Source organism: Magnolia sinica, chromosome 8, assembly GCF_029962835.1.
Source record: "Magnolia sinica isolate HGM2019 chromosome 8, MsV1, whole genome shotgun sequence".
Classification (NCBI taxonomy): Eukaryota; Viridiplantae; Streptophyta; class Magnoliopsida; order Magnoliales; family Magnoliaceae; genus Magnolia; species Magnolia sinica.
Window position 1 is genome coordinate 12,591,654 of NC_080580.1, and position 23,336 is coordinate 12,614,989.

The 23,336-nt window shown below is 39.1% G+C and overlaps 1 protein-coding gene across 1 annotated transcript in view; it reads right to left on the minus strand.

Moving 5' to 3' along the window:
- Window positions 1–23,336, minus strand: part of LOC131252902 (golgin candidate 6) — a 47,694-nt gene that overhangs the window by 21,010 nt on the left and 3,348 nt on the right. The window contains exons 2-13 of the mRNA XM_058253668.1: window positions 17,335–17,387; window positions 10,199–10,326; window positions 10,060–10,112; window positions 5,410–5,556; window positions 5,219–5,292; window positions 5,042–5,111; window positions 4,305–4,358; window positions 4,107–4,202; window positions 2,156–2,206; window positions 1,992–2,081; window positions 1,626–1,739; window positions 1,441–1,512 (exon numbers count right to left, since the gene is read on the minus strand). Of these exons, the coding sequence (XP_058109651.1) occupies window positions 1,441–1,512; window positions 1,626–1,739; window positions 1,992–2,081; window positions 2,156–2,206; window positions 4,107–4,202; window positions 4,305–4,358; window positions 5,042–5,111; window positions 5,219–5,292; window positions 5,410–5,556; window positions 10,060–10,112; window positions 10,199–10,326; window positions 17,335–17,387 (1,002 nt within the window). The remainder of the gene's footprint in view (window positions 1–1,440; window positions 1,513–1,625; window positions 1,740–1,991; window positions 2,082–2,155; window positions 2,207–4,106; window positions 4,203–4,304; window positions 4,359–5,041; window positions 5,112–5,218; window positions 5,293–5,409; window positions 5,557–10,059; window positions 10,113–10,198; window positions 10,327–17,334; window positions 17,388–23,336) is intronic.

The window sequence follows — 23,336 nt, forward strand, 5'->3', positions numbered from 1 at the left end:
TTGTAGGTTTCATGTAAGTATCAACAAACCTTGATGGATGCATACAACTACACCCACTTTTATTGGCCACATGACGACCTCACAAAGCGAGCCAAACACATAAAATCAATACCTTGAAGCCTCACACATCCTCCTGTCTAAGGATTAATCAAATCTAGTGCATACTCAAGTCGATCTTAGTCTAGGCATGATGGGCCTCTCGGTCTAGAAATTTGACCTCGATCCACCAATGCAAGTGCCCAACAGATCCAAACCAAAAGCATATATTCATAACATACTCACACGCCTATGTGAGGTAAGGTGAAGGCACACCAATTCATCATTGTGCCTAATGATAAAGACATTCCATCCTGACTCGTCATCAATCCCCTCACATATGATAACCACATCCATCATTATAATGACAACAACAACCATGGGTCTATCAACAACCTACTAGGTGGCCACGGAACAACAAATTACTGAGATCCAAGCCCCACAACTCTCCCTTGGTTAGCGACCATTATGTCCAATTTCAACTGCCCAAGGACAGCTAGAGGAATCCCTATCCTTTAACCCGTATTCATGCATATTTTAAGACACCTCTACATATTAATTATGGTATAGCAATCTGTCCATCTAGTACATATGGTCATCATGATCTATTGCTAAGATTATTGATATCACATCCACATCACTAGTAAACACATTGGTTTTTCAAGGCACAACTCCAATAGTATACTGGCCAAACCTTGTTTTTAATACCTCAATTTAAAATCACTTGATGAGAAAATAAACCAAATTTTCACAAGCCTTGAATAAAATGGCTTGGGATCATTTTCAGGAATATCAATGATACATACAAAAGTACATACTGGTCAAGTGTTAGGAGGTATAAGATATTAAGTCCATAAGCTTATGCACACACTCCAGTTTGACAATCAAGGAGAGTATGCTGTTCATTAATTAGTTTGTTTGCATGGAAAATCAAAATATGCCACATAAGCATCATTTCACCCACCTACATCCTTTGAGGTGTTCAAGTTAGGATAATATACTTTCACTTTTCTCCTCTATAAACAATTTTCAAATAAATGATCAATGAAAGAAGCCACATTAGATGGTCTGATCTGTCATGGCAACAGCAGTTAGACAAATCAGTTCCTTGATGTTAATTCAGAAATATAGCATTTTTGCACTCTTTTTTTTTATTTATGAAGAGGGCTTAATTGATCATTAGTGCAAATTAGCCATTGTTAAAGATGGAGTATAGAGGTTACCTAAGAGAACCATTCCGATGACATATTATTTTAAGTCAATTTACAGAGTGATTCGAGATACCAAGGCAACAATACTATAAACAACAGCGAAAATCTGTACATGAAAATTTTCCATAATTCATTTCTTATGAGACCAAGAGCAATTGACAAAACAGCCCTTAAGGAAACAGATGTATCTTACCGAACAGCGAACAGCAACAGCAGCCCATTTGCTCTCAACTCCCAACATAAGTAGATGGTCCAAGATCTTCTTCTGCAATTTCTCCAAATGTAAACAGTGTAAAAAAAGCAGGGGGGGTATGTGTATACAAGGGCTTAAAGTTGTTTAAAATGTGCAGTGTGGAGTGGTAAAATAGTAACAAGCACCTGAGCCAAGGCTGTTTGGTTAGATAGCCTGTTGGCATCTTTTCCAGGTTCGATCTCTGGATTTCCCGTCAATAGCAATGCAATGGTGTCTAACGCGCTGAGCAGATTTACTGTCTACTGGCATGGTGTTTGTTTGAAATACAACAAAATCTGACCAGTCAGGAGTAAGCTAAGTATCTAAGCATATCCATGACAATAGCAAACAATAAAAGATTGCATATTGATTAGAAATTTTTTATTTTTTTTTTTTTAAGCTATAAAAGATTGCAGCTAATCAATGAAAAAATAAACATAAAAAATTTCAGCTACAGCAAAGAGAACAATGGGAATAGGAAGTTACAGTCTGTTACATGCACTGCGGTTTACCTTTTGCTGGGTGAAACTGTAGGCACTACCTTTCCGTAGCTTCAGGATTGAAATTAACGGCTCAAATCCCACAGTTTCCTTCAGTAAAATCTGCACTGCACAAATTGTTTTAAGTAAACACCACAGAAGCATATTGGGACTAGGCATCTTTAAAAGCCACAAACCTGGTCAGATGCATTGTTACGGAGAAGATTGTTCAGTAATTCAAGACAATCCTGTTTACAAACAAAATATCAGTGGATGCCATCAGTTCCCATCAATATGCTCGAAGAATTCTGCATATAAATAATTATTTACTCTTTCAATGCTGGCAAACAAATCTGAAGAGCAATGACCTAGAATATAGTTACTCTTTTGATGATGACAATTATTTGCCATAATAATTGTCATCGTGCTAGGGTTTCCAGACAACTGTTGAATGCACTACAAATCCCATGCCAGGTGTGATCAAATTAATTCAACATAGGTGATTAGACAGAAATATAAGCATCCAAACAGCTAATTTTGGCAGCTAAAAAAAATAAAATAACAACACTAGATCTGGGTTCTATATAGTCTGGTAAGACTATACAACACAGGAAACATCCAGAAGATCTTTAGTCAACGGGAAGTTTTTACACAAATCTAAGTTGTCATTTGATAAACTGAAAATAAGCTCTGAAAATAAATCAAGTGCTGAAGACGTAAAGTGATTGTAATTTGAAATAATCTTAGGGATATTTTAATCGAAAGTGAAAAGAAATTTTAATCGACCACCACTTTCAGCATTAAGTGAAGGGAGGGGAGCTGAAAAAAAGACCCATATTTTCAGTGAAAATTAAATTAAGCACTTAATAATCTGGATTTGCCAAACGATCTGAATAGTATAAGTGCTGAAAATAAGTTTCATAAAACAGCAACTAAGTCTGGTTTGAGGGAAACAGGTTCTAGAATATACTAGTTAAGTTTTTTTTAATTAGACATGTAGATTTCTTAGTTTTATAGGTTAATATGACTTTGGATCTTGGTGGAGCAATGAATTTTGAAACATATTTTCATAGTTATTGTTTCTAATGTTATACATATCAGAAAGTCCAGCTCCTTTTTTTTTAAAGGATAACCACCAATCTATTCAAGCCAAAAAGGAATGCAAAAGAAAAGAATGATAGGCCGGCCTATAGTTGTAAGAAGCACAAAAAAAAGCGGCAACAAATTCGGTGCGGGAGCAGGGAAGCATTTCTTTCAAAATGTAAACAAGAATAAATAGGTAGGAAGCAGGGGCGACTATCCAATGCCGGGATTTAAATGGAAGCAGCACCTAGTTAGAAGGATCCAGCATCTAAGGGCTGGCCTGGGCCACAACATAAGTGACTCTACCGTCAGTCCAACAGGAAGCCAAGCGAGCCACTTCAAAGAAACAACGAGAATCAAGAGGAAAAAAAAAAAAACTCTAATACAGAGAAAGCGAGAAACCAAAAGGAACCAGAGGTAACAACCCAAGCAAAATCTAACATGCAGCCAGTCAGCCATCTTCAATCTCCACACTTTTTGACTGGATTTCTCAATTTTCTTCCAGCTCTCAAATCTTCCAATCCTAGATATAACAGTTCTACCCACGGAAAGGGATTTGACTCTCCCAGAGAAACACAGTTTTACAAAGGTTTCCATCAGATTCTTTGAATTGATTTGGCATATGAACACATGCAAGTTTTTCTCGATGCATCATTAATTGTGTCATTTGATCAAATATACGAGAAAATTTTGTTTCACCAAACAATAAAGTTGGAAACAAGACTCAAATTTGCTGTGAAAATCTTGTGGAAAAACAAACAGGATAGACTATTTCCTTTCCCACAGTTTCAACTAAGGTTTCCTGCCAAACATTTTTTTTAACTTACCATGCTTTCTATAAATCCAAATAGGCCCCTGCAAATTAACTATAATAACACAAGTAACACCCTAAACTAGTCTGAAGTAACAAGATACCAAATCTATTATTCTGTGAAATTGAGCTCCATCAGATACCGTAAGAACCAATAAGAAAATATCTACTCTGAAATACAATGTACGCTAATATACAAAAAGGTATAGCTAATTTTACTGACCAATCAAGATTCCAAGTTCAGAGGGAATCACCTGTACAACGACACCACCTTCCGAACCTCCTTCCTCTTTAATAATGCTAAAGATCTTCTCAAAAGCACCCTCAAACACCACAATCTTTTGAATCTCCTGAAGTTTAAAAACACCATGAATCAATACGAGAGAAGTGTTCAAACATGTTTTACAGCTCAATAGTAACTTGTGGATAAATGTGAAAGACAGGAAAGTCACCTCGGCTTCACGAGTCAGGTAAGTAAGAAGCAACAAGGCTTCATTTCGTATAACCTATCAAGTAGACAGCACACTCAGTGTCAAGAAACTTGAACCATCAACAGCATGATCAACAAGAAACTGGAAACATTTTTTTATGCAGGAAAAGCTCCAGAATAATTAGTAGAGAAAGATGATATGTCAATGGTGGTAGCTGGTAAAATGAAAAAAAAAAAAAAAAATGAAAAGGAGCTAACATGAGAAAGATATTTTTGTCATATCTTTTTTTTTCTTTTCTTTTTTTGGAAAGATACATTTTTGTCATCCCAAAGCTGTATATGACAAATTCTTTATTGTTATGGATGAGCCTGCCTAAAACAGCTAAGAGACCTTTTTGTTTTAGACAGCTGTAGCTTGATCCTTGGCATAAAAAATTATAAGACAGATACAAAATAGAAGTGCAAGGGAATTCTGGGCTCAGGTTGTCTCAAAACTAGAAGATTTCAAAAGAACCTAAAGAGATGAAACAGGAATGTCTCTGGTATCCCCTCAAATATTCACTTTCTTAAGTTGGGAATTAAGGATAACATACAAAAATCTGAATATCAACAGGAATCGGAGAAAATCAGAAGTTGCAAAAATCAGACTCTGACAAAGTAAAAACACAGTAAGAAATGAAAATTTTTGCAAAAAACAAGTTTATTAGTCTTTTTTTTTTTTTTCAGTAGTAACAGTATGGTAAGCCTGACCAAATTTACCTCACGATCCATAAGCATATCCATAAGCCGAGTTATTCCACGGGGAATAGTAAGAATTGCTTCTTGCAACCTAAAACAGAGCCCAGCAGATTTACCAAGAGAATGACCCTATCCAAAAACTGATGGTCACGGAAAAGTGACTAACTGAGAATTGTAATGCTTGTTCAAAAGTATTACCTGTTTGGAGAATTTGTAAGAAGAGCTGTTAAAAGTTGAATTGTATAGTATCGGACATAGAAGTCATCTTCTGACTGCCAAAGTGCCAAATCAGCATAGACGGAAGGTGCACAGTAACTATAGCTTAATTCTAAAGAAAATTCGCCGAATCTAAAAACCAGAAAGAGAAACGGAACCCACAGAACTCTCACCAACAAACTTAGAAGAAGAGAAATGCTTTCTGTCTCTCTAGAAAGCAAATCGGAGTTCATTAAAGATGGTTGAACCTCATTCTTCGGTCCATGTGCAGGATCAATAGGAGTCAAGGCGCTTACAAGTGTTTCCAATGCACCTCTAACCTGCATAAACCCATTGACAGAACAACAAATGATCACTCTGACAACATCTACCAAAAAGAACAGAACAATGTTTGACAACAAGCAGCGTTTAAAAATTACAAGAAAAAGAATCATCAGCAAGAAAGATTGGACTAAGACAAAATAACCTATATGCAATAATGCAAGGTCCAACACAAGCAGAAAGTATCTGTGCATTATTTTCTATTCGTCACAGAATTAGTAGGTTCAATGTGTGCATGACTCAAAAACTTTTTTTTTTTGGAGAGAACTGCAATTTATTAAGAAGTGCACCAAAAAGCAAGAAAAGACTACACCATGACACCAAATCAAAAGGCAAAAGAAAGATGCACAGTCGAAGCTGCCTTTACATAAACAGCCCAACCAAACACAAGACCTTAACCTTCCTAATAACCTCAGTCACCGAAGCCTCCTCATTCCGAAAGCAGTGCCCATTTCAAGCCCTCCAAATTGCCCATAACACAGCCATGATGATCAGCCTCCACACTGATTTACAGGATTTACCAACCCCTCCCCCATGCCAAGCCTGCGGTAGTTTCCGGCATCACCCAATTGGTATGAAGCACAGATAGAAAATGGTCCCAAACTTTGCTAGCAAAGGGGCAGTGCAGAAAGAGGTGGTCGATCCTCTCCTCATTTACCATACACATCAGGAAAATATCAAGGAGAACTAAGGATCTTCTTTGAAGACTTTCAATTGTGAGAAATCCTTTCCTCCCCACAAGCCAAACAAAAACCACCACCAGGGGGCTGCTCCATAGAACCAATGATGGAATAGGTGAGGAGGGCCTGAAGATCGAGGTGGCCTACACATCAACCCGAATAGTGAACGAACAAAGAATTTGCACAACGGATGCCAGCCCAAATCACAGAGACCTCTTCTTGATCGGAAGGATAGATGCTCTTCAAGTAGTCAAGTAACCCAGCGAACTCACCAATCTCCTCTGCTGTCATGTTCCTATGGCAGGGCAGTTTCAAACCATGGATCCACCACAATAGGAGAAACAGCCTAGGGAAAAGATCCTGAAGCGCACGATCTCCACACCAAATAATATTTAAAAAAATAATTTAAAAAAAAAAACTTCGCTTTTAATTTCTCTAACCTTTTCATTTTTTATTTTTTATTTTTTTGTTTGGAAAGATAACCTGAATTCATTAAGTACCCAAACAAAAGAGGAACAACTAAAAGAGGGGGAAGAAGAAGCGGGGGACAGTGAGATGCATCCTAAAACACTCATGCAAAAAATAAAAATAAAAATAAAAAAGGCCCTCATCAAGGCACAAAATATCCTCCCTATTACAACCCTTAGAAAGGGGCAACCCAGAAGCCCAAGCAATCATCTGGCCTTTTACAAAGTGGAAGATTGAAGCAGCATTCAAAGACCTATTGTTGAGTCCTTTCCCCACTGACCAAATAACAGCAAGGAAACACGCCAGAGCAGACTCTTGCTTCTACCCTGGACTCCCCAACTCCAGTCTTGAACAAGGGCTTCAAGGGAACATGGCATGGACGCTTTCAAACCAAACATCACAAATACGGTAAAAAGTCCAGGTTCTGGCCATGTAGTCACAGGGAATGATCAGCTGATCCACATATTCCGTATACTTGAGGCATTATCGTCATCCTCCTATGAGTGACTGATAGTTAAGGGTGTACATTGAGTCGAACCGAGTCGAGATGGCCTCAGCTCGACTCGGCTCGAACACTGGCTGACCTCAGCTCGAACTCGGCTCGGCTTGGTCAACGAGCCTGATTGGCCAGCTCGGCTCGGTTCGGTCAGCAGCTCGGGCCGAGTTCGAGCCAAGATCGAGCCGAGTTGCCATTGAGGCATTTCCACAAACACCTGAACTGCAAAGTTGGATTCGAGCTGGAAGAAATCATGGTGGGTGGTTTTTAGAGTGGGATTTGAAGGAAGCTTGAGGTAAGATTGAGATGGGGTTAGTTTGATGGAGTGATGAATAGCGTCCCATGATTTTCGGTGGATCATCTCATCCTTTCGTTTCATGCGGGAAGATGGTTCAAACACGAAGGGAAGGTGTGGAATTAAACACGGAGTGCGGATCGTCTGTGTTGAAGGCAAAGGCAAATCCTGTTCCGTAGCTTCTCATTGGTCCGTGCCATCGAGATGCAACTAGCTCACAAAACGCCAATTTTTTCACTCCCTAATAGATTCCGTACTTCACGATACAACTTTGAACGTGTGAAACTTATCGTCAACCATGATTTACGTGTGAAACTTATCGTCAACCATTGAATCACTTGTGTTTGGTATCCGAATCTAAACCTGAATGACCCAATACAATTACTTCAACCACGATTCGAGCTGGATTCGATCCGAGTCGAGTCGAGCTGGGGCCTGTTTTCGAGCTCAAAAAATCAGCTCGAACTCAGCTTCGAACCGAGTTGAATCGAGCTTTTTCGAGTCAAGTCGAGCGAGCTAACCGAGCTAGCTCGGTTCGTGTACACCCGTATTGATAGTTAAAACTTTGTCATTGACCGCCACCAAACCAAAAGCGACCGCTCTAGAAGGACCCAGGAAATGCCAAACAATAGCTGTTTGGGACTTAAAACCTCCCACAGTTCTACCATGAAGAGCACAATAGAAAGACTGAACAAAGAATCTTCATGAAGCATTGGACTTCCATTTCCAAGCATCAGAATCCTAAGGAGAGAAGGCTGACAGAATAAGATCATCCAACAACAACTAGAACAAACTTAAAAGGTGAAGTGTACAAGAAAGGGAACTGGTCACCGGCCAAGAAGACCTCCCCAGCTAGCAAAAAGGCTTCCCGGTTTCCCTCCTGAATGCAAAAGCAAAATGCAAAGGTAAATTTCTTGTGACATAACCAACTAGCTAAACCTTCAGTTATAGAAGATGCTCAGTGGTAACTGCATGCAGCAAAAAAAAAAAAAAAACTCCTATTCTGAAGACACAAGAGCTCCAACACAACAGGGACATCATGTCAAGATATCTAAATATACGTAGAATGATCAATTGAATCCGTAAAGGTCAAAACTCAGAAATAAGGAAGGATTCTACAGCTGATAAACTTCATGTGAGTATGCATATTTTTGCAGCTGGAGTGCTGTGCCTGAAGTTGACATGAGCCATTGCAGGTTGTCATGACCTGACCATAGGACCTCCCAAACTGTTACTGGGCACCAACAATGGACTAGAAACAGATGGGAACCGCAGGGTTTGGGTTGTCCTAAGGGACCACAGGACCTCCAAAACTATCTGGTCTAACCCAAGCATGCACTGGGAAGAGGCTTGGGTGCGGGATGGTGGGGGGGTGGAAAGGAAATGCAAGGCTCCCAAAGTGGAGGGGCTAACCCAAGTGTTCACCAACATTCGGGGGATGGCCGTTTGGTTTGTTGAGGCATCATACCATGTTTTGTTGTATTCTAGTTCTATTTTCCTTTGAGCAAATCAATCTTACCCTTCAACAAAATGTATAGTATAACCCAAACTTTCACCAACAAGGGACTAGGAAAACAAAAAGGAAAATCAAATGTTTAAATTAATAGATTGTTTCAATACATCTGCCAGGAATTAGCTGTAACTATAAGCTTTGACAACCCAATACCTCTGTCAATGGAATCAGATTGTAACAAATAATATGAGACAACCCACTAACAATAGCTGACATGCAACAATCACAGTGCATATCACTATATTGGAACATCCTTAATATTTTATTGCACCAAAGCAACATGGAGAAGTGAAACATTTCATTCCAACGCAACAAGTTGACTATATTAAAGACTATGCACAAAAACAGGATGAAAACAGCAAGCTTAAGGCTAAAGGATTGAGCCGAAGCATCCTATAAGGAAGCTGTTAGCTTCAACCACCCAATATCCATTTTGGTTATAGGTCATTTCATACCAACAGGAAGGCGCTGCAGATGGGAACCATCCACCAATACCCAGACTACCAGAAGTGTGTATTTTCCCTATGCAATGCATGGCAAGTCTACATCTCATTAAACCAAGTTACCAACACTCAAAATACAAAGTTTGACATTGAGTAGAGACAGAGAAAGTGCCTAAGATACATGTTTGGGATTCATGTGCTAGTAACACAACCTGCAGCTCTCCTTGAGAAGAAAAAAGCTAGCATTGCACCTTCAATATGATCCTTTTACCAAAATTCTCAGAACTTATTTTACAAGACAGGACAACAACAGTTACTAATAACTAGATGACTGACAAGGTAAAGAAAAAAATAAATGCCAGACAAGGTGAGGCTGTGGCTCTCCTTGGAAAAGAGTTGTGTATTTTACTTCAGCCCAATCTTTTTGGCATAATTTATCTTTCTTCGAACTTACTTTACAAGACAGGAGCATGAGACTCATTAGTAATCAGATACACCAGTCTCAACAAATATATGACTGAAAATAGAATAAGATAGTTGCACCAATCAGATATTTCATTACAAAATATGGACAGAAGGAAAAAGATGCACAGTGCAAAAAACAAACCATCTCCACATCATCACGCTCTTCCCTTAAGACGGACAAAAGAACTGGTAAACCTGTGCACAAGAGAAATACAATAATATTACATTTTCCTTTTTTTTCTTTTTTTGAAAGGTGATATTGTATGTGATATGCTACCCACCCATAGCCCCAAGTGCTAGCTGAGCCGAACGACTTTCTGCTACAATGGACTGAAGCTCAGTCATGGCAGCACGCCTATCATCTGCTAGAACTCCGTTGCTTATGCGGTCGAGCAATCGTTCAACATAGCTATAGGGATAAACCATTCAATATAATTAATGACCAATAAGTTCAAGCAAGAAAGCATATAATTAATGACTAATAAGTTCAAGCAAGAAAGCATCTCTATTTTCCTTTCTTTTGAACCAATGACTTGGGGACCCTTGTGCAAACTAAACAAGGATGAGACAGAATTGAAGAGTGCAAATTTTTTAAATCAAAGAAATAAACAATACACAGTCTTTACGAAAGAAAAGGAAACAATAATCACCAAATCACAGTAATTCACAACCAGTTTAATCACAAAAACACCAATAGATGGAATATGCAATATCACTAGAAGCAGATCTCTGTTGCATAGGTAATAGATACAAGACAATGTTCAGCAGTGAGCACTTGATGCAGCCAAATCGCAGGCCACACGTGCATAAGAAACACTAGTGGGCCCACCTGATCACACATGTGAAATTGTCCATAGATGATGGTTCCGACCCAGGAAATACACTGCATATGAGTAATTCTTATCGATATGCACAACCACACAGCTACATACAATGGCTGTTGTATACATTCACAATGATCCTTAAATGTGAGATTCTTAAAATTTACCAGTATTGGCACTCTTTAATAAATCTTATCTTTCATTTTTCTAGAGAATCCAGATTGTGTAAATTAGGAAATATCTCAAGCCACAAGAAAAACCCTATGTATAGCAGTCTATAAATACAGTCTCAAGCTATACACATGACCCAATTCTATGACATTTAAATGAATGAAATTCCTGAGATGACTTTCTTTATTCAGTGGAGAAGATTGAGGGGGATGATTTTCTTAACCTGCATGTGAAATTTTTTATCTTTTCTTGAGAGCTTTGCATCACAAATCCTGTGCATTGCTGCTAGGGCTGTCAACAGGCCGGGCCTGGGGTTGGTCTCAGCCCAGATTTTGAACTGTTTCGGGCCGGGCCTATTCAAAATTCTAATTTTGGCAGGCCCGAGCCCAGCCCATTGACACCCCTAATTGCTGCAACTCTTCTCCGATTAGTTTTGTCATCTTTCTACTTACATTAGTATGGTTCATTAACATGCTAATCCAAAAAATTTACTGCATTTTGCATCGGTAAATGTCACCAACAGATGTACCAATTTGTGTGCATACATTTACAAAGCCATATATTAAACAAAATTCCCAAAGGTTCTATTTCCAGCTAGTGGAATGAAAACAAAAGTTTGTAATGCACATTGACAGGACTTGTTGGAGAACCCAAAGTTCCCATATTCATAAAAACCATCATGTGCATTTGACAAGGGTCATGCAACTAGATATGGATGAGTTTACATCCTAAATATATATTATGCCACTTATTATATAATTATTTGTATGCATTAAGCATAGTTTAAGCAAATTTACATATATGAAAATCTGCAATTATCATTTATAACATGTACTAATATTCTTATTACTACCAATTAGTGTGACAAAGTCCAGCAATGAATGCATTGAACATTTGTTCCCGAAGGCAAAAGATAAAATTGTCGGATCACTTTTACTCCAATGCATGTGTGTGTTCCTCTTCTATATATGTGTACATGAGAAGCTTATTCTAGACAAGGCAATGAATTAAACCATAGTTTGCCAACCAGGACTCGGCTTGGGACTTGGTTGGTCACCGGGTCTGAGTCAACCCAGGATTCAGTGGGTTGACCAAGTGGGTCAAATCTTATTTTTTAAATTATTTTTAGAGTTTTGCTAAGGTCATACACATGTACAAGCCCGCTAATGCACATGACACCACATATGCCAGCATGGCAGACAAGCAAAATATCCCAGCCATCCACTAGGTGGAACTCACTATGTAGATGTTACTGCCCAAATAAAAAGATGGCCCACTCAGCATGAGCATCGTGATATTAGAAATGAGCAGACAGGTTAGAAGGCTTGGGACAATTTTTTCAGAACCATGCATTTGTTCTGTTAATTGTTGCCCACCTGACTAGGGGATGGACCTGATACTTTTTTTTTCCAAAGATAACGGGATAATATTAAAGAAGAAAAAGGATTACAAGAGGAGGCAACTGCTGAGATAGCAGAGAAGCCAAAACAAAAAACCTACAGGCCTAAAAACAAAAGATCAACATCCTTAAGCCCAGGAACATTAACCACCCATTCTATAATCTTCTTTTTGGCTTTAGAACATACCGCTTGAGCCGAGGAATGGATATCATTAAAACATCTATCGTTCCTTTCCTCCCAAACAGACCACCAAATGGCGAGGAGAGCCATTCTCCAGATGCGATTTTTGATTTTTTCCAAGCTTGAATCCATGCCAATAAGGTAACATGCTGGAGGAGGAACCCGGAATACTCCCGCTAATATTGAATCTGATGAAGAAATCTGACCATATGAGAGCAATGAACAGGCAATGCAGCAACAGGTGATCTACCGATTCTTCGTTCTTCATGCAGCATAGGCACACGTTGACGAGCTACATACCTCTTTTTCTCAAATCGTCGATTGTAAGAATACAGTTTTGTCCAACCAACCAACTGAAACAAATGAATTTGGGAGGGGCAGAATATTTCCAGATGAAAGGGAAGGCGGAGGTCGCTGGATTGGGAGGGGGGAGCAAATAAGGGTAAAAGGATTTTACCGAAAATATGCTGGATTTGTCCCCGTTCCAAACCAGCTTATCTGAAATGGCCTGGTCAGGAATCACCTTGGACACGCAATCAAGCAATTCCACAAACTCCGTGACTTCCCAGTCATGAAGATTTCTAACACACTTCACCTCCCAAACTACCGTGGTGCCGGACACAGTGTAGCAGTTTACGACAGGGATCTTCTTGTCCGGGGCCAATCGGTATATGTTCACGAATGAAGAACTGAGGGGTGCATCCCCAACCCACTGATCTTCCTAGAAGCGAATCGCTGAGCCGCTACCAATCTCGAAGCTAGTGTTGTCAATCACAGCTTGCTTGGAACGCAAAATACCTTTCCAGATGAAAGAAGCTCTGTACGCTGTGGAGATTTTGGTCCACCAACCACCTGGAGAAGTACCATACTTCCCTTTGACGATGTCATTCCATAGAGCTCCACCCTCTGTGCCCAGTCTCCATGTCCACTTGCCTAGGAGAGCCTGATTCATGACCTTCAGGTTTTTAACACTGGCACCCCCCATCTTGGAAATGTTTGTAGACTTCTTTCCAATCAAGAAGACGTAGCTTTTTTTGGTTCTCCTTCCCGCTCCAAAGAAAATCACGTCTGAGGTTATCAATGCGTACCAGAACTGAAGACGGGCATCTGAATAAAGACATGTGATAAATTGGGAGGTTATACAGGGCAGCCTTGATAAGGGTAAGCCTGCCTCCCATAGATAGATACTGACATTTCCACGTGGCTAAGTATTTTTGAACCTTGATAACAATTTTATCCCACATAGCTTTCGGTGGAGGTCCAATGATGAGGGGAAGACCAACAAATGTTGTAGGGAAGGAGGCAGCTGGACAGCCGAGCAAGTCAGCATATCTAAAAAGGTCATCATCCGATACGTTTATCCCAAAAATCTATGACTTGGCCATGTTGATTCTTAGCCCCGAAACAGCTTCAAAACACCTTAGCGTCGTTTGCAAGTTGTCAATGATCGTCGAATCCGCATCAGAGAGGATAAGCATGTCATCCGCAAATTGAATGTGGGAGATTGGAGGAGAGACACCAGGCATAGATATCCCTTTGAGAACCCCCGCACTCTGACCGCATAGAAACATCTGCGATAATGCCTCACCTACTAAGAGAAAGAGGAGCGGGGATAGAGGGTCCCCTTGGCGTATACTTCTCGGGCTATTAAAAAAACCTTTAGGGGCTCCATTGATAAGGACAGAGAAGTGGGCCAATTCCACACACGCCTTTATCCATTTTCTCCATCAATCGCCAAAGCCCATGCGGAGAAGCATGTATTGAAGGAATCCCTAATCAACGTGATCGTATGCCTTTTCAATATCTAGCTTGCAAAAGATACTCTTCATCCCGGACTTATGGCATGAATGAAGGCATTCATTGGCGATCAGGGCAAAATCAATGATCTGTCTACCCTTTATAAACGCTTGGTATTTCGAGATCAACTTCCCCATCACTTTCGATAATCTGGAGGAAAGAATTTTTGCCAGAATTTTGTACGGGCCCCCAATCAAACTTATGGGTCAAAATTCGGCAAAAGTGCTCGCACCGACTGTTTTTGGGATGAGAGCAATGAATGAAGCACCCATTCCTTTTGAAATTCTACCTCTACGATGGAATTCATGTAGAAAATCCATGACATCCTGTTTAATGGATTCCCGGAACGTCTGAAAAAATATCATGGGATATCCATCTGGACCGGGCGACTTGTCTCCCCCCAATGACTGAATAGCTATTTTGGTCGCTTCCTCTGAGAATGCATCCTCCAAGATATCTGCCTCTGATTGCTCGAGAGATTTACAGGTGATGCCTTCTAAACAGGGCCTGATCCAATCTTCAAAAGTAAGAAGGGATTGAAAATGGGAAACAGCTAGGTTAGCTATCTGTTGTTTATCATCGACTTGTCTACCACACTAGCCTATGTGGGATGGACCTGATACTTGGAACATTGAATATAAATAATAGTAATCTTTTGAGGGTCTGAGGGATGGCTTGGATGTTGTACCTATCTGCCACATTGGCCTATGTGGTGGTGTGGGCGTTAACTGACTTGTACACGCATGTGGGCTTAGCATAACTATTACTTTTATTATAATACAGTAGAGAAATGCTCCAATGCTCTCGGAGTGCTGCAAGTTGTAATGCTCTTAGTGGCATCGGGATTCTTAGACACTCCAATCCACTGACTAGATTGTTCATTAGGTTCAACATTCATTTCATGGGCTAGCATGCAAACATCGATCATACAGATCTACCAATCTTAGCTATCTAATCAATAGAATTTTATATCGACATAGGATTTTTAAACAAAAATAGGTCTGATCAACGATTTGATCCATGTATTTGTTAGGAACCATCACGGATTGCTTATCATTGTGAAGGATCACCATTTTCAGGCAATGCTAACCATCACATCCATCACTTAGAAAAGGGACGCAACATAAATAATAATAATAATAAAAGGCTAGATTGAGGATGGACTGGATCATCAGATAAGTGTGATTTTCACATGGTCCTACATGAAATGCGTTCTGGAATTGATGGACAGTTCAGAATCAATTATTGAACTGTCCAAATGACCATTGCAACTAGGAGCACTATAACTCATAGTGCTCTAAGAGCACTGGAGCATTTCCCAATATAATAAATTACGAAAGAGGTTGAATGCAAGGGGACGAAATTTCATCTTTTTGAGTAGAAAATATGGGTTTTTGTAGTCGTAAAGCAGCAAGAGGTTCATTTTTTTTTAGCATTTGGGTGTTCGATGAGAAAGCTAGCATGGCTGAAAATCGAGTGTTGCGGATTGATCAGCAGCGTGAAAACTCTCTCATTGCATTTCTTCAAAATGATGTGAAATTTCTGAGAGATTTAAGAGGCGATGTGTTGATGAAACAATCATTGGGTTCATAGCAACTGCAATTGCTCATTTTTCCATTCATTGTACTTTGTTTTGGATTACAAGGTTTGGTTTTGAGGAGAAAGGAAACAAGGAGGAATTCGAATTTCAGGAAAGCTTCCCTTTTTTACACCGCCTGACCTATTTCAACTCAACCATGTCAACCGAATGACGCCTTGACTCGAGAAACCAGGCCCGATTGCCGTCCATCCCTGGTGCTCCTAACCCGATGACCAAGTGAGTGACTGGGCCGAGTCTTGGGTCGACTCACCTGGTTTGCAAACTATGAATTAAACAAAAATTGTATTTCATCACATTCTGGAGTTCTATTTATATTTGTGCGCCAATGAAATTCATCATCATTATCACCTAACTGAGCCTTATCTCAGATAATTGGGGTCAACTACACGAATCCTTTTCTGCCATTCTACTGTATCAAGGGCCATAGGCCCATAACTTCATTTAGAGCATAGGTCATCAAGCCTTTTCTTATTACATCCCCACATCCTTTTGGGCCTTCCCCTTGCCTTTTAGAGCCTTCAACTTGTACCAACTCACTCCTAACTGGCATAGTTCTTGGTCTCCATTGCACATGACCAAACCATCTTAGTCTACTTCCCCTCATCCTATACCTATTGGTGCTACTCCTAAGTTCCCCCAAATGAATTCATTTCTAATTCTATCCTTGTCTTGCCACTCATCCATCTCAACATCTGCATTCCAACTCCACTCATCCTATGAGCATGTTGTTCCTTAGCTACCCAACATTCTGTCCCATAAAGCATGGCTGGTCTTATAGCTATCCTATAAAATTTCTCTTTCAGTTTTGAGTGGTACACAATGATCACATAAAACTCCAAACTCCCAGAGGCACATTTCCATTTCTTCATAATAGAAGAACCCATACAAAACTGTCTAGCATACATTTTTTGTTTTATAAACAACAGTATGAATAGTTTACAGTCATAAATTTTAGTGGTCTCAATAGTTATGATCTGCCTCTAACTATTAGATGAATAGATTTGATACTTGAAAGACATTAAAGCATGGAACTGAAAGAGGAAAAAAAAAATCAAATCAAATCAAATTTACAAAAGAAGAAAAGGAACAATGTGCCAATTAGTTAAGGAGAAAGGATCCTGGTGCAAATAATTCACAGTGAATATTGTATGAGCAATACGAGTATACGACTGAGAAAATTCATTCAAATTCTATGCATATACTTGTACAACACTAAAGAATAATGAATTATACAGCAGAGGGAAACAAATAATGATGCGCCAATTAGTCAAGAAGAGAGAATCCTCCCGCAAATAACTCGCTATGAAAGCTGCATGAGTAATGAAGAAAAATTCCTCTAACTTTATGAGTATTACTCATACAACATTCTTTGGGAATTACCTATCTCTTCTGGATACAGAACATTCCTTCAACTTTGATACATATAATGCAAAGAAGTATAAGTTTACCTATCTTCACTGGACACAGAATTCTCGTTCCCGAAAACTAGCCCACCAACTCCCTGCACAAGATTTATTAGTTTAAAATGAATGCAGAAACATAAAAAATAATAATAATAATAATTTAGAGAATGTGTTACAATTCTCATAAAATTTAGTTTAAAAAATCTACGATATTTCTATAATTAGTGAAAGAATGGAAGAAAAACTCCTCCGGGTATAGATTGTTAGTCAAGCCTGTTCTTCTTCTATCTAATAAGGGAGTTGGGTTTTTTTCACAGCGCAATGTTTCATCCTTAAATAACAACAACAAGTTCGATTGATGTGCCATTATAATATAAGTTAAATAAAAGCTTAAGCATAAGGTAAATGAATTGTTGGAAGTGTTAATATAGTGAAACATAATGTTTCCGAGCGACTTTATGCGAAAAGATTCCTGACTAATTACTGAGATACGCTCCTAAAGAACCAAGGGTACCTTAGGTGTATCGCAAAATTGTGCTTCAGGTCTTTCTCTACAAAGACAGGAAACAAAAGAAAAAGGCACAACAGAAGCAAGCAAAAGAAGAAGAAAAAGAAATCCAGGTATGTTTGTTTTTTTGGTTCTTCGCTGGTTGTTGGGCCGTTATGCAAGGTTGTAATGGACCGTTACAGGTCTGTGATGACTGTTATAGTTTGTTTTTTTCAAGGGGCGCCGTTTTGACCCCATAACACATAACAGGTGAAACCATTACCGTTACATAGTCGATTTGGCACACCTTGCTCTAAATCTTCACCTATACCATCAAATGAAGGTGACTTGTCCATCACTCTTTGTAAGGGTATGTGTTCTTGCACTTAACATTCTATTTCTTAATTTGTTTCATTTGTTGGCTTATCTCCTTCGTTTCGACAATTTGCTCCATCCTTATTGTCTGTGTCCCTTCATCATTCTTTCCTGAAGGCTCTCAACCAAGGGGTTCCATAATGGTAATGGTGGTCGTAATGCACACCGTCATTACCTTACCAGATGATTCGTAATGGGGTGATACAAACTTTTTTTATTTTTTGAAAAAAAAAAATTTGGGACTCTTAACACGTAACAGTTTCCACCGTTACCATTACGTAATGGTTGTTACATAACCGTTTTGGCATACTTGCACTCAACGGTAATGGGTAGAAACCGTTTTGGCATGCCTACTCACAACCGTGATGGGTAGAGATGAGCTATGGAAGAAGAGATGGTTGCACTTTATCAAAATCAAACTTAAAGAAAACATGCAGTTGGGTGTAGATGAGTGCATACGGTGAAGTATAACCCTAATGGTTCGATTGATCGCTAAAGAGCTCGATTTGGTGCCAAAGAGGACTCTCAAACCCTAGGAATCGACTACTCGAAAACTTTTTCTCCTTTGACCAAGCTTCACTCTATACGTGTTGTTGTTTCTATTGCTACAAAACTGGATTGGATATTGTATCAACTTGATGTGAAGAACGCCTTTTTTTATGGAGATCTGGTAGAAGAAGTGTATATAGAGCAATCACCTAGCTTTGTTGCTTAGTGGGAGTCAGACAAAGTATGCCACCTTAAGAAGTCAATCTATGATTTAAAACAAATGCCACAAGCTTGATTCGACAAGCTCAACAAAGTAGTGTTTGAAATGAAGCATGCCAGGTTGACCACTCAACCTTTGTAAGACAAAGTGAAGTAGGTGTCGTTGTATTGATTGTATACGTAGATAATATCATCAACACCAGAAGTGACCGTACAGGTATTGACAAGTTGAAGAAATTTTTACAGTGGCACTTCTATACAAAGGGCTTGGCCCATATTTGATACTTCTTAGATATTTAAGTAGTAACGTCTAAGGAGGGCCTTTTTCTCATGACGACAAGGTGTCCCCGCCCCTTTAAGGTGAGACTATTCCCTATGAATGCACGCAATCACCTACCAAACACGTGCATCGGGTAATCCACGGGGAGGGGACTCAAACTCATGTCTGTAGGGAGAAAACCCACAACCGAAGTTGTTTGCCAAAACCATGCGGGTGTATAAGGCGGGTATTAATTTGTCACAACGAAAATATGTGAACGATTTACCAGATGAGACATGTTTTCTAGGAGCCATGCCCACCGAAACTTCCATGGTTACAAAGTAGCAGCTACATGTGGGTCGGTGAGAATTGTTTGATGATCCAATGAGATATCGTCGACTTATTAGAAAGCTAATCTATTTAATGATTACCCAACCAGATATCACCTATCTAGTCAGCATGGTCAGTCAGTTAATGGTGCTTCTCGTATTCTCCGTGTGGAGGTCGCGCCTCATATTCTCGAGTACTTAAAACGGAGCTATGGCCATCTCTGAGTAGAAGGGTATTCAGATGCAAAACAGGTTAACTCTCCATCTGACAAGCAATCTACTACTGGTTATTGTACCTTCGTATGTGGTTATCTTGTTACAAGGAAAAGTAAGAAGCAGAGTGCAGCGATGAGGTAGAATATAGAACAATGAGACAGTTGCATGTAACATAAGCAACAACCAAGTTTATCATGAGAAAACCAAGCACATTGAAATACTCTCTCTCTCTCTCTCTCTCTCTCTCTCTCTCTCTCTCTCTCTCTCTTTGAACAATATCCATGCATATTAAACTTTAATAAACCAACAACCATCCATACATTAATTTATTGGAATTGTGCCTGAAAAAAACGATGTGAACCTTGTCCAATGGTGATTAGATGTGATATCAATGATCTTAGCTATAGATCACGATGACTATGGGTCCCAGACCATGTTTTCAATATCGAAAATATCGGTTGATATATCCCACTATATATCTTGCATCCCACCTGTGCGATATGAAACGCACAGGTACTATCGATATATCCCACATGTTCAATTCAGTGAGCATTTTTAATTTCCGATCCCTTTTTTTTTGTTGAAATTATGTTAAATCAATGTCAAATGGTTACAAATCCATTGATTCTTCATGTTTTGCATGAAAAATCATGGAGTTGGAGCTTTGATTTCAATATCCATTGGTTCTTTATATTCTCCATGTTTTTTTCAAAATTTTCCTTCAAGCAGCCGTCAATTGAGACTAATTTTCGAAATTTGAGTGTAAGTGGTCCGATTTGGGGAAAATTGGGAAATTTTCCCAAATTGCCTGTAATGTTGCACTCCAAACATGAAATCAAGCATGTATGAGGGCTGATCTACTGATTTGTTAAGTCATTGTCGATTTTCGAAAAATAAAAATCATTTTTAATTAAAAATTAATAAAATATTATTATAAAAAAATTTCAAAATTTTCCTTCAACCAACTGTCAATTGAGACTAATTTCGAGGTATTTAGGAGTGTTTGATGAAATGATCATCACAAAAACTCCAAATATTATGCATTAAATTTTAATATAGTTGCATTATTCAGTCAGACAACGTATAGCTTAGGACTCCATACAAAGGAAACTTATTATGTGCACTTCTTTTTTGAGATGTTATGATTTAAAAGTGTGTATTGAGGTCTTTTTTAATAATCCATGAAGTTTCATTGAAAAATTCAACCATTTTCCGAATGTTTCCCCATGTTTCCCAAAAAGTGCGATAAATTACCCAATACAAATGATATATCCCGTGCGATAACTGATACGTATCTATATCCCAATTCCCAAGGATACAATACGTAACGCGATACCAATATTTCGAACACTGGTCCCAAATAGACCGATTACTAGCCATATAGTTGATATGTGGAGATTCCTTTAAACATATGTGAATGTGGGTTAAAGGAGAGGGATTCCTTTCCTTTGGCAATTGAGATTGGACACAACGATCACTAACCCAAGGAGACTTGTGGGCTATGATCTCAGTACATATCTGTTGTCTCATGACCATCTAGCGGGTTATGGGACAAATATGTAGTGGTTATTATCATCATGATTATGGATGTGGTCATTCCATATACGGAGATTGATGACAAGTTAGGATGGAAGGTCTCCACCATCGAGCATGAGTGACAAGAAGTCGATTGCCTTCACCCCACCCACATAACAGTGTGAGTGTACATGGATATCAAGGTATTCAATAACAATAACAATGGTTGGTAACTGTCATTATTGTTATGATACGGCCCATGACAGCCGTTAGTTACAACCTTTTTTAAGAAAAAACTGTACCAACCCCCTAATGGCCATTATAGGCCCTTTTTCCCATAATATATGTTATGGGCCTTTTTTCGTAACAATCGTTACGTAACCGTTTTAAATACCTTAATTTATATAGGCTCCTGGTTTCGACACATTGGACATTTGCATTGGTGGATCGAGGTCAAGTATCAAGACCAAGAGGCCCACCATGCCTGGCTATGATCAACTTGAAAATGCACAAGATCTGATTGATCCTTAAACTTGAGGCCATATGAGGGTGACAAGGGATCCACTAGTTTCCTAGGAACTAATAGCTTAGATCTAGGAGATCAGATGTTCATCAAGTGATTTTTTTATTGGGCCAACACTCAAAACGTTTAAAAGGTTTTGCAAGTGTTTTCGACCAGTAGACTTTTGTTTTAAACGTTAAAAGGGCATTTTATCGCACTTGTGATGATCTAATGGTCTTGATCTAAGGGTCCACCACTTGATTTGCATGAGCATTGGGTCTTTGGTGAATGGCCATGACAATGGAATGATTGGATTAAATATAAACGCATGTGATAAGGCAAGATCACGGGATTCCAATGTAGTAGAGCATGTGGAATATTGTAGGGTGATAAAGTAACCTTAAATGACGTCTCCTTGAAACCCTAATCTCCACCTTATAAATAAATCATATCCCCCCCCTCCCCCCCCTCTCTACTTAGGGGGGGATATGATTTAAATATAAACGCATGTGATAAGGCAAGATCACAGGATTCCAATGTAGTAGAGCATGTGAAATATTACAGGGTGATAAAGTAACCTTAAATGACGTCTCCTTGAAACCCTAATCTCCTCCTTATAAATGACGTCTCCTTGAAACCCTAATCTCCTCCTTATAAATAAATCATATCCCCCCCCCCCCCTACTTAGGGGGGGGATATGATTTAAATATAAACGCATGTGATAAGGCAAGATCACAGGATTCCAATGTAGTAGAGCATGTGGAATATTACAGGGTGATAAAGTAACCTTAAATGACGTCTCCTTGAAACCCTAATCTCCTCCTTATAAATAAATCATATCCCCTCTCTCTCTCTCTCTCTCTCTCTCTCTCTCTCTCTCTCTCTCTCTCTGTACTTAGGGGGAAAGAGAGAGATCAACCACTCTCCTCCCACCTCCATGACATGTGTACAGTCCACCCATGTGGACAGCATGCGTTTGCCTTAGCCATACCAAGGGCTAACATGTTAGGCCACACCTCTCCTCAATCTGGGATAAATCTGGGAGAGACTTCCTGGTTTACAAATCAGCAATGGCAAAATTTACACATCAAGCAGGTTTTTATCAGGTAAATCCTAGCCTTTGGATTTAGGTTTTCCTTTTTGTAGAAACTTGGACATATCCAATTGAGGCTCCATAAGGGTTAATCACAAAATTTTAGGTTTTGAAAAGTTTTAATTTCTTTTATGTTTCCTTTCCCATAACATGCTTTGACTCTCCATATTCACAAAAACATTCCTCTAACGGCATGGATGGCAAATGAAAAGTCAAAATTACCCTTGATAAGGAGACTTGTAGAACCAGAAGCCCCGTCTTTCTCCATTGCAGAGCTCCGAGAAATCAGAAGTTATGTTGACCCTAACTTGTACTTCTGAAAATTCAATCCAATCAATAGTTACATGACCTAATTTTAGGCATAGGATCAAAATTGAGCCCAATCTGTGATTTAGGTAGACCATACAATTGGAAATGGTGTACACAACGATGCCCACCCTCCAAATTGTTTCCCTATATGACCCACTTGAATCATGGATTGTCTTAATTCTTGGGCCCTATGCCTAAAATCTAAATGTTCATGTGGAATATAATGGCTGATATGGATTTCTTATAATCTTCAC